At 42.1% G+C, this 12,238-nt stretch overlaps 1 protein-coding gene across 2 annotated transcripts in view; it reads left to right on the forward strand.

Moving 5' to 3' along the window:
• Nucleotides 1-12,238, forward strand: part of NAP1L1 (nucleosome assembly protein 1 like 1) — a 64,882-nt gene that overhangs the window by 31,650 nt on the left and 20,994 nt on the right. The window contains exons 4-9 of one of the 2 annotated variants that reach the window (XM_075012587.1): nt 821-923; nt 6,602-6,743; nt 8,146-8,226; nt 8,488-8,616; nt 9,590-9,661; nt 10,319-10,458. In XM_075012587.1, coding sequence (XP_074868688.1) covers nt 821-923; nt 6,602-6,743; nt 8,146-8,226; nt 8,488-8,616; nt 9,590-9,661; nt 10,319-10,458 — 667 coding nt within the window. The remainder of the gene's footprint in view (nt 1-820; nt 924-6,601; nt 6,744-8,145; nt 8,227-8,487; nt 8,617-9,589; nt 9,662-10,318; nt 10,459-12,238) is intronic. The other variant, XM_075012594.1, reaches the window with a different exon arrangement.

The raw sequence follows: 12,238 nt of genomic DNA on the forward strand, positions 1-12,238 counted from the left end.
TTAGGAAGAAGCTTCTCCACTGACTAAGTTACTTTAAAGAGAGGAGGGAAGGTGGAGTTCTTGTACATACCTTTCTGAAGAATCTGGTACCAGCCATATATAGATAATGTGAATACACAGCACTTTTAAAAGTGGGATTAGGTGCATGGGTGGTCTGATTTGACATGGCAGTTTGTTCCTATTTCACGTTACATTTTTCTGATTACTGAGTTACTTATAATTTTCTACTAGCATTTTTCAATTGAATCTTTCAGGAAGTAAACGCTTGCAAACTAGTTACTGAATCCAATTCTGGTTTTGATAGTTGTACAAAAATTGTATGTCATTTTTGGTAGACTGTATTGACTTATTGCACAGTCCCTGCCTCTTTCCAAAGCAAAAAATACAAATCTTACTATCCTGGATTTATTTGCTTCATTTAGTTTGAAATAGGAGACAAGTTTTTAGACAACGTTTTGGTGACATCTTATAAACCTGTGTTTTCTGGCAAGAACTGTTAATAATTCAGTTAACATTTCATAAACTAAAAATCTCAAAGCTTTCTCTGTTTTTCTGGAATGGTCAGCTTTCAGATTTTTTTGAAATACTCAGAATAAGAGGGATCTTCATTAACCTTTGTACAGGATATTTAAGGCACGTCAGTGGAGGAAAATGGAATGTTAAATACTCCTATTTGTGCTGAGCTTCCTTTGAACATGTTTAATATTAAGGATTGTCACCCTGGCATCTTCCCTACTACTAAAACAAGTTTCTTTCCAGGTTGGCTACAAGATTAGCATTATGAATTTCCAAAACTTCTCCTCTTCTTGGTTTTACTTAGCTCGGCAGCTGACTGTGCAGATGATGCAAAATCCTCAGATTCTTGCAGCCCTACAGGAAAGACTTGATGGTCTGGTAGGAACATCTACAGGATATATAGAAAGGTACAACTTGTTCTCATTCAGTAGTTACAGTATCTTTTTTATATAATCTTGCTCTCTGTGGAAATGTTCACACCACTCAATGTCTTCACTTCCAGACAATTAATATTAATACACCCCAGACTATATTCTCTGGCCTAACGTATCAGAGGAGAGAACAGGAACTGAGTTCTCTTGTGTGTTTTGTTTGACGAGTCTCAGTAAAGAGCTTAAAATAAGGCTGTCATATTGAAACCGCTTACCATTAAAAGTCAGTACATTTGGCCTCTCTCTATTTTGAGGTTGCTTTCGCAGTCTTGTGGTATTTATTGATGAGAAAATTGGAGCTACTTTTCAGAAAGTGTAGATCAGTTTCTGTACTGATCAGTGGTTTTTGTTTTTTTTGTTTCGTGTTACCCTTATTACAGGATGTTTAGGAACTTGTAGAATGATTAAATGACACAACCTCATTTAATCAAGAGTTAAGGTTGCCCAGTTTACAGCTCCATGCGTTTCCAGAATGTAGAGTTCAGCAAAAATGCAGACTCAGAAATCCAGGAAATAGTTAGGTTGTGTGAGCATTTACCTTTAACTCTATCACCTGGAGCTGGGAATTATCTGCATGGACTTTAACTGCATTCACTGTTAAGTGGAGCTGTTGAGTGGTGGAGGAATAAGCTTGAGCAGTTTAGAAGAGTTATTGTGAGAAGCTTGAGATCTGGGTCTCTGTACATTCTGACCCTCCCCACCATGTATCTTATCAAAGGAAAGATACACAGGTACTTTGATTCTTCTAGTCTGCGTCACTTCAGTACAGAATTTGGTAGGTTGTGTCAGTAGCTTGGCCCTAGGATCATCTTGGTAAGGGTGTTGTCATCAAATACAATGAGAGCAGTCAGTGGATGTAAGTTGGAGGAAGTACAGGTCAGGGTGGTATGTACAGGTGTTAGTGGGTTATGGAGAGGTACAAGTGGGGTTGAAACATGGTATTCTTTCCAAGAAATAGTTTTGAGCACATGGCAAGGGCATGGAAAGCCCGTTCATTGCAACAATAGGGCAGAATGCAGATACATGAGCTATGGGCATTTTGGGGCACGCTGCAGTCATGTCAGTAGGTGTACCTCTAAGTTTTGTAACAGCTTGCTGGAAATGGAAATACTTCATCTGCGGAGAGCATAAGAACAGCCATACTGGATCAAACCAAAGGTCCATCCAGCCCAGTAGCCTCTCTGCCGACAGTGTCCAGTGCCCCAGAGGGGTGGACCGAAGACAATGATCAAGCAATTTTGTCTCCTGCCATCCATCTCCAGCCTCTGACAATCGGAGGCCTTGGGCACCATTCCTACCCTTGGCTAATAGACTTTTATGGACCTAACCTCCATAAATTTATCTAGCTCTTTCTTAAATTCTTTTATGGTCCTAGCCTTCATAGTCTCCTCTAGCAAGGAGTTCCACAGGTTAACTATATGTGCTGAGTGAAGAAGAACTCTTAGTTTTAAACCTGCTACCCATTAATTTCATTTGGTATCCTCTAGTTCTTGTATTATGGGTACAAGTAAATAACTTCTCCTTATTCACCCTCCCCACACCTGTCATAATTTTATATATCTCTGTCATGTCCTCCCTCACTCTCCTCTTTTCTAAACTGAAGAGTTCCAATCTTTTTAGCCTCTCCTCATACAGGGCCTGTTCCAAGCCCCTAATCATTTTAGTTGCCCTTTTCTGAACCTTTTCCAGTGCCAGGACATCTTTCCTCAGGTGAGGAGACCACATCTGTATATAGTATTCAAGATGTGGGCATACCATATATTTATATAGCGGCAGTAAGATACTCCTGGTCTTATTTTCTATCTTTTTTTAAAAATACATAACATCCTATTTACCTCTTGACAGCCTCTGCACACGGAGTGGATGTTTTCAAGGAACTATCCACGATAACTCCAAGATCTCTTTCCTGATTAGTTATACCTAATTAGCCCCCATCATATTGTAAGTATAGTTGGGGTTATTTTTTCCAATGTGAGTTACCTTACATTTATCCACATTAAATTTCATTTGCCATTTTGTTGCCCAGTCACTCAGTTTGAGATGAGACGAGCTTCCAAAATCCCCTCTATTTATAAACCATGGAAAAAACAATTTTGAAATTTTCTGCAAACAAGAACTTCCAAACTTGGTTGTGGAAATATTTTGTTTCAACCTTTTCACAACGTTTGTGGTAATAGGTAGTTCTATGCTTCTGGGAGCCCTCAGAAGTCCAGGCTGCTGAGGAGACAGACAAGCTGTCACGAAACCAAGCAAGTGTCCATTGAAATTCTACTGGCCAAGTTTAGGTATGACTAATTCTGTTATAAGCCCCTCTGTTCATGTTTATTCCAGTGAAGCTTGGCTCCATAAGCAGATCTGAAATTTTTCTGTAGGATAGACAAACTTCCTGAAGAGACTAACTCTGCTTCTCATTTAACTATACATTCATGAAATTGGCTTGCATTCAAAGGAACAAATGCCAACTGGATGTTATCTTGTGTCTGTTCTTCTTTCACTTTGAATCTTTTAGACTGTTGCCTCTCTTTTTGGAGCTATTGCATAATGATGCCTTTTTAAACTGCTTATAGGTGACACTTGCTGAATGAAAAGACAGGGCATGCACAGATAATGGATATATAAATCTCAGTTGAAGTTTGAAATGATTTGACACTAACAGGTCTGCAGTTTACCTTTTAATCCAATATAATGCTTCTGTGAAAGGGGTTAAATTGCATTAAATCACTCTCTGGCTTGAATTTACAATAGGTGTCCAATATTAACCTGGTGGCCTCTAATGCAGAGAAACAGGTGTATGTATGTCTGTTTCTTTCATGTACAGTTACTGGGACCTGTCTGGTGTCACTAGGCTTGTAAAATATTACTCTAGTGACCTCAACTTAATGCTTATCATATACTGTTTCAACAAAACTCTTTCTAATGTTTTTCTATTAACATTTTTAGACAACGAACTGACTTTTTTTTTTTTTTCTCCCCACTACTATTTTTTCAAGTTAAAATTGCCACAGAACATTAATGAAAATGTGACCTTTAAATTTTGGAACATCTCATTTTAGTGTGTGAAAGTAATAATGTAAATTTCAATAATGGATGGATAAGAACTTTTTTTTTCTGAACTGTAATGAATGTTCTGTAGTAAATATTGCAGATTGGTTCTTCAGCAATAGCCAGATGCTGAATTATTGGTGGCCTATGGGAAGTCTTCCAAATTTTCTTTGTGAAAATGGGTAAAATATTTATGTATCCAAGCATGAAATCAGTGACAAAATAGTGATAGGAGAGCAAAGAAAGGGTTTTAAGTATTTTCCTTCTGTTTGTCCTGTGTTAAGTAATTCTTTCCCACAAATTAATTAGCTCAGACTTAACTGAGTTTCGATAGCCATACATTGAATAAAGGGCAAAAATTCAGTTTCTACTCCTAGACACGTCAATGTCACTATGTATAATTCCCAAGGAAGGTACTCGGCTTGTAAGAATACCCAGTTTATTCTCCAGTTCAAGTAATGTGCATTTTTTCCCCATGAAGTTTTTGCATAAAATACTTGAGTACAGATCTTTGGTTGTAGTATGGCCAGTTCGTGCTCTACTGCAATTGGATGTAAAGCCACTTACATTGGCTTCATGTTTAGGAAGCTCCCTGGCTGGCACCAATAATGGTATCCTACGGTATATAGGCTCTTGACACCCTGCACTTGAATGTCAGCTTAGAGGGCAAAGCTGGGGACTACTGTACATCCTGCTCACAGGCCCTGAGATTAGCTTCTGAAATTTAGAGAGCTTGCTATAACCTGGTGACTGGCCCAGTGCACAGCCAGTCCAGGACAGGAGGAGTGTTGCAGCGCGATTCCCACACAAATTCCACTGTAGCCATATCAGTTGTAGCTGAGCCATTGGAACATAATCTTTTAAATATATATCATCATTGGAGCCCAGATGTATGGAGAGCATCTAGATGACTGCATGTTATGTTAATATTTCAAGGAGTTGTGACCCAGATTATAAATTACATTAATCAGTACTGTCAGCACTTTCCCAGCAAATTCACTTAAAATACTGATCTACCTAGACAGGGATTGGCAACCTTCAGCAACCTCTGAGAGCTGGGGGTCAGGTGGGGCATGCCCGTGGACAGTCAATGTCAAGGTACCCTGTAAGCTGTGTGGTTCTGCAGCTACCTAGTAAGCCTCATACAGGGGCTCAGGACTGTGGCAGCTCCTTGCTAGAACCAGAAGAACGTGCCTCTTCACTGCTGGCAGCATGGTGGAGCTGCCATGGTGGGGGAAAGGTCCGCTGCTCTGGCCCCAACAGCACAGCCAGATTTAAAAAATTGTCTTCATGGGCTTCAGCCCCAACCTGAGAAGGCCCCTTTAGGCTGGGATCCTGGGCTTCAGTCTGTAAAGCCCCTGTGTTTTGGGCCAGCTCTTTGTGGGGAGGGAGGAGAAATAGCTCTGCATGCTGCTGTTCCTCTTGTCTTCTGCCCTTCACCCCTTCTCCCCTCACCTCCCCAGCTCCTGGCAACTGGAACCACCTCCCTCTGAGCGCAGAGAAGCTTTGGCTCTGCTGCTCCTGTTGGCCAGGAATTGCAGCCCGTGGGAGGTATGGGAGACAGTGCCCATGGATGAGCACGGGTAACACAGAGCTGTCTGTTCTCCCTCCCTTCCCCTGCATCCCCAGCCCCTGGCTCCCTCCTAAACCGCACACCCCACCTCTGAGCCCTCTTCTTCATAATAACTCTGCCCTGAGACTGTTCCTAAACACCAGACACTTCAAACCAGAATCCTGAGACTCAGAGCCCCTCAGCTCTACCCCCACCACAGATCGTCCACATGCAGAGTAAACTTTGTTACCAGCACCAATATGGAAGGGGGGTGGGTGGGTGGGTGAGGGTGGGTGGGTGTGTGTGTGTGTGAGAGAGAGAGAGAGAGATCACCTCCATATTAGTGCACATATCAAAATTCATTCTACATGTGGGCCTAAAAACTTAAAGGGAACACTGGTTCATGTAAACAAAATGTTTCATGGCCCACCAGTGGATTACCATACCACCCCCGGTCTAGGAAAACTTCTTAATTTGTGCAAATATTACATAATGTGTTGCGACTACAGCAACATCCTGGTTCTCAACTGGCTAATATACAGATGTAAATCTCAAAGTGACTTGATTTCCTTGAAGAAAATAGTGCGTTGGGGGGGCGGGGGTAGCTTGTCTTCTTGATGCATTGGCCATTTTTTTTATAAAGAGGAGGGAGGAGAGCAGTTTCCTGTTAATCATTTAATAAATGACTTACAATTCAGTTAATACTCTTCCTACTTAGAGAGCAGCCTATCATTATTGCTTAGGCTCTTTAGGCAAATCTTTTATGATAAAACTTACTGTTTGTCTGCATTCTGTGACATGCTTTGACCCTAGCTTTAATGAAACTTCAGGTTAGGTTGAGTTTGCACTAACCTTGGATCAGCATGGTATAGCGAGGCTTGTTCTCATTTGTTCTTCTGTGAAAAGTGTACATGTGAAAAGTAAAACCGCATAAAACAAAACCTAGCTGTAGTGTAGAAGGTGGCTATAGGGCTTGGGGAGACATTGAGAAGGGAATTCAATGTGTGTTCATGGAACACTTCTGTTAATAATAGTAATGCTGTGTAACTGAACCTTACAGCTTGCCTAAGGTAGTTAAGAGACGCGTGAATGCTCTCAAGAACCTTCAAGTTAAGTGTGCACAGATAGAAGCAAAGTTCTACGAGGAAGTTCACGAGTTGGAAAGAAAGTATGCTGCTCTCTATCAACCTTTGTTTGATAAGGTAATGACTGTGCTAATTTTGACTTTTGTTTGAAAACTAGGCAATTGTAATCCTTCCTTTTTGAGTTTTAAATGGGAATAAAGCTCTGTGATGTATAAGTATAGCTGTATAGTGTTACAGTCCCTTACGAGGCCAGTTTGTGAAACTATCTGCCCACGCATGAATTAATTCCAGTAGGGTTATCAATGACACTAGCCTTTAACGTAAGACAGGATCTGGCCAGCCAAGCTGCTGGATCCAGCCCATGTGAGCCTCGTTCAACTCCTGGCCTGCTTCACCCTCATTTGGTTCTCAGAAAAGCTGGCTGTGGGACTCTGTCAGTGCTGGGAGGGCTGGAGAGTTGCCTCATGCTGCTCCCCCTCCTTTGGCCGGTTTCTGGACAATACGAGCTACACAGCAGCATAGGCAGAATATGAAGTACCTCTTCCCTTGACCCACAGCATTCATTTTAAAACAGCACCTCCTGGCTCTTGCAGCTGCTCTGAGCATGTGCAGGGTTATGGAAGGCTGGGGCCCTGGCCAAAGAGTTTCCTGGTCTGCTCACTGGGACCCTCCTGACCACAGACTGCCTCTGGCACCCCAGCCCCTCCCTCCTCCAACTCTTTGCAACTCTACCCATTGTAATCCAAAACCCTCTGCACACCACTGCACTCATACCCCTTAACAGACCCTTCACCCCTTCATACTCCTCATCTTTAGGTCCCAACCCCCTTGCAAACCTTGCCCCCCAAGTCCCTACCAACAGTCACAACTCATCCCTGCACCCCCTCCTGTACTCCTGCCCCAGATCACAGTCCTATTGCACATATACTTCTTTTTGGACCATGCATCACCTCCTGCACCCCAGTCCCCTGCCACAGGTCACAACCCCCTCCTGCACCATTATACCTTACCCCAAACTCCCTTCTACACTCAACGTCCATCCCAGACCCTGCACCTCCTCCATTAATAGCATGGAAGAGTGCAGCCCCTGACAACTTTCCAAATTTTTTGAATGTTTCCCTACCCCACCCCCCCACCTCCCTGCAAATCAAATTATTGCCCACCTCTGCTTTAAACAGTGTGATTTAAGCATCTCGTAACCTATGGCTACCAAAACAATATCCGTATGAGTCCTGTCCAGTCCATTGCAGTGTGAAGTCTGACTGGGGCCTCTTCTTTTTTGGAGCTGGTAGGAGTACAAGGTAAGTTTACCGTTTAGTGGCAGAGGAGGCCAAGAGGCAAATACAGGTTTTTCTGCAAAGGCAAAGCTTTGATTGTGGTAACTGTAACTCTGAAAACATACAACTTACTGGGAAGAGTGGTTTATTATGGGTATTGTGTACTTCAGATTTAATATTATAAAGTTATACAGATTTTATATTTAAGTAAAGGTGAGAGACTTTGTGGCTTTATTTTCTAGCGAAGTGAAATCATCAATGCAATTTATGAACCTACAGAGGAAGAATGTGAATGGAAGGCAGATACTGAAGAAGAAATTTCAGTGAGTATCTCCACTGTATTTGAAGAAAGTAACTGATGGGACATTTCAAGCATTAACACGTTATTTTAACAAAATTTAAAATGCCCATTGTGAAATTCTCATAGTAACTTTTTTGTGGCTCTATAAAATAGCTATAGAGCTTGGATTTTAGTTGTGGGCACACTGATCTTAGCATAAAATCCATATGCTTTAACAGAGTGTCAGGTATTTGTGATAAACTCTTACTAATTTTAGAAAGATTAACATTTTTATTTTATCAAGGAGGAAATGAAAGAGAAGGCCAAGCTTGAAGAAGAGAAAAAGGATGAAGAAAAAGAAGATCCTAAAGGAATTCCTGAGTTTTGGCTGACAGTATTTAAGAACGTTGACTTGCTTAGTGATATGGTTCAGGTAGGTAGTGACCTAAAAACAAATGTAATCAAAGTCTTTAAACCTTTTACTGGTGTGCTCTTAGAAGTTATAGAATTGGTGATTTCATTGGGCCGTTTGATATTTGTACTGTATCGTATTTCAAAGGCTATGCATAAATTAAAGGGTTTTGCCAACAAAACAGAGTTTTGTTGGCAAAACCCACAGGGTGTCCAGATTGCCAAGTGCATTCTGTTGACAGTAAGTCAACGTAACAGAGCACTTTTGTCAACAGCAACTCACGCTCGTCACAAGGAAGAGCACCACTGTTGACAGAGGTCCGGCAACAAAATGCCAGTCTGGATGTTCCGGGGCAGGGGGCTGCTCCTGTCGACAGAAAAGGCCTCCGGGGTCACTGCACCAGCCCTGTCTTCTTTGGTTCTGGGTGGCCTTTTTGCCAATAGAGTGGCCAGGCAGTCTAGACAATCTGCTCTGTCAACAGAGCACCTTTTCAATCCACCTTGCTATCTGGCCGTGATCCGTCGACAGAAAATATCTTCTGACGCAAACTTCGGCTGACAAATCCGTGTAGTATAGACATAGCCAAAGTGCTTTGTCAATGAAATGATGTACCATACTCCCATGGCTATTCAGTTTTATGCATCATATTCTTTGTGCCATTTACATTCCTTACACAGGCCTTAGTCATAGAGCTGGAAGAGACGCATACCAAATGCTGATAAATTGATTTGAATAAGATTGAGGAGGCTTACTATAATGGAAATTCTTTTCTGTGCCTGCTTATTACTTTACTTTTTGACCTCTAGTCAAATATTTATATAAAACTCTCTTCCAAATGCTCATCGTAGGTTCTTAGTTAATGTAAAACAAATATTTAAATGTATCTGTGTGAATTTCACTCCCAATGTTTTTTTATTTTGTATCTTAACCCAAATGCTACTTGTATGAAAACACACTGTGCAGTGATTTTTAAATGTGGGGTTTTTTGCTTAAGGAACATGATGAACCTATTCTGAAACACTTAAAGGACATTAAAGTGAAGTTCTCAGAAGCTGGTCAGCCCATGGTAAGCATAACATTTTAGACAAACTGTATGTCTGCATGATAACATTAGAATTGACATGGGGTACACGGTGATGATGATTGCTACTCAAATATCTTCTGCCTTTTGGATTCTGAAGAATTTTTAGTTTGTGCTGAGCGATAAATGGAACTAACATACTGTTAATACAAACATATATTATATGGTCACATGGCTCTTGTATCACTGCAGTTTAATCAGTTAGACACAGAACTTAGCTTTAGTCAGTATTTGCAGATAGAAGTTTCAGATTTGGACACAATTTTTAAAACATAGCCACTTAAGCTAGCAGTTGGGACATATAATTGTGGTTTGCAAAGAAGCTAAAATGACTAACTTCTGTAGAAGCCCATAGGATTAACTCTACATTATAATCCACAGATGACCGTTTGTCAGGTGATTTCACTGCAGATTTCGGAAGGTATGAGGCAGAAGATAAAAAACCTAAGTGCCATTGTGAAATTGAGAGAGAGTTTTAGATTTGTGATCAAATATATTAAACAGAATTGACACTAAGTCAAGAGTTGCATCCTCATTTGGGATATCTGATTCTTGGATATTAGATGTTAAACGTGATTGACATTAAAGATGAATAAATACTGCTCTGTTGCTAATGACGTTGTCTTTCTGCACTTTTTCCAGAGTTTCACATTAGAATTTCACTTTGAAGCAAACGACTATTTTACAAATGAAGTGTTGACAAAGACGTACAGAATGAGATCAGAGCCAGATGATTCAGATCCCTTCTCCTTTGATGGACCAGAAATTATGGGTTGTACAGGGTAAGTGTTAACATGGAATTATTTTTGAAGTTAACCACCTTTTCATGGCTCTTTCTGTGCTTGGATTGACTTTATATTTCACTCCCTGAGATTTCTGTGTTTGGCTATGTATGAAATGCAAGAACTTTGTGCACTGCATCCAGTCACAGTTGCCTCTAAAATTTCAGACAATGTTAGGCAGCAGTGGTCAGAATCTTGTTGACTCTGGAGGGAGAAGCAGTGGGATGGTCCATTAATGAATGAGGAGTACATGAAGCCCCATCCAGCTCTTTATTATAACTGCAGCCTCAAATATGTCTGCAATTGTGTAAAGAAGGAAAAGTAAAAAGCTGGTACCTAAACACTGTTCAGGGGTATAACTTGCTAACCTTCTGAATATGTTTCATTCTCGGGTGGATTGATCATTATTCTTTCCAAACTTTTTATGTTGCATCATTCTGTCACTTGCTCTTCTAAATGAAACACACGGTTCAGCAAGATGGTCCTGCAATAACTGCTAAATTTAGACTCCTTAAACTTCTGGGTGTAGCTCATTTGCAATGTTTGTCAGATACAGAGATCCATGCAATCAGTGCTTCAGGAGTGAACTTTTACTAACTTGATTTTTGCTGGTTGTCTGAACTCCCTGCCTTCCCAACTATTTTTGTTCTTAAGTTCGTTTACTTAGTAACCGAGTGGGATTCATCCTTTGCCTGTCTTTGGTAGGTTGTGCCAAGAGCCCATGTGAGTCACTGTGCAGCTTTGCAGACAATCATTACTTTAGCAAGTGACAAGTCTTTGAGTGATTGCTCATGAGCATTCCAGTGTAGGTGTGTGTGTGCATGTGTTCATACGCATGCCCAGTTGCTGGACAATTTTTCCCCTAGCCAGTAGCTATTGGAACAGTGCAACTCCTCCTGGAGTTCCAGTATAATGCCCAATATAGGTACCACAAGTCTCAGTCCCCAGTTCCTCCTGCAGCATCAAAGCAGAGAGAGGATTTCCCAGGCGCCATTTGGTGAGCTGCGCCATGGGCATACCTCAGAAGGCCGAGCATCGACACCAGTAAGAAGGACCGTTCACTGTTCCCTGTAGCTGCCATCGATGCTGGAGGCATTCAGAGCGGCACAGAATCTCCTCCAAACTGCAGCACCCTTCTCACTTCCAAGGACAACAGCGTCCCTCAGGCAGTTGTTACATCGTCCTCCCTCCCTGGACAAACCCGCCACGATGCAATGGACATCTGTGCTCCTGGCACTGCCTGTGACTACAGTGCAGACTCGATGCAAGTGCCCTCAGCACAGGCGCTGCCTTGGTCTTCAGTGTCAGAGACATCCGAGTCAGTGTCCTACTTCTCTGGTTTGGGCAGGCGGAGGAGTGCCCGTTCTTTCTCCTGTTGGAGTTGATGCTCAGTGCAGTGGCAGCAGCCACTGAACTGGCAAGCCAGCACCACAGTGACCCTTTTGAACCCTGTGGGCATTTCAGGAGAGCCAGGGGCACTTAATCCAGCTGCAGTCCCGAGCCCTGTCACTGCTGCCAGCATCAGGCACTCCCTCAGTACTGTGTTCGGCACTGGTGGCTTCGCTAGGAGCCCTGCTGCAGGATGCATTGTTGGAGCAGCTACTCTCCAGGGAAGGTTTCTTGTCAGCACCTTTGGTCTTGGGGCCGGTACCGTTGTCGGCTCTGGGGTACAGCCAGCATCATAAACAATGTGACCAAGTTACCTGCCAGGATGTCCAGAATACCCCCTATCCCCCTGGCAGAATCACTCTCCTGGGGTTAGAGAGACCAAAGTTCAGCC

This window comes from Carettochelys insculpta, chromosome 1, assembly GCF_033958435.1.
Source record: "Carettochelys insculpta isolate YL-2023 chromosome 1, ASM3395843v1, whole genome shotgun sequence".
NCBI classification, from domain to species: Eukaryota; Metazoa; Chordata; order Testudines; family Carettochelyidae; genus Carettochelys; species Carettochelys insculpta.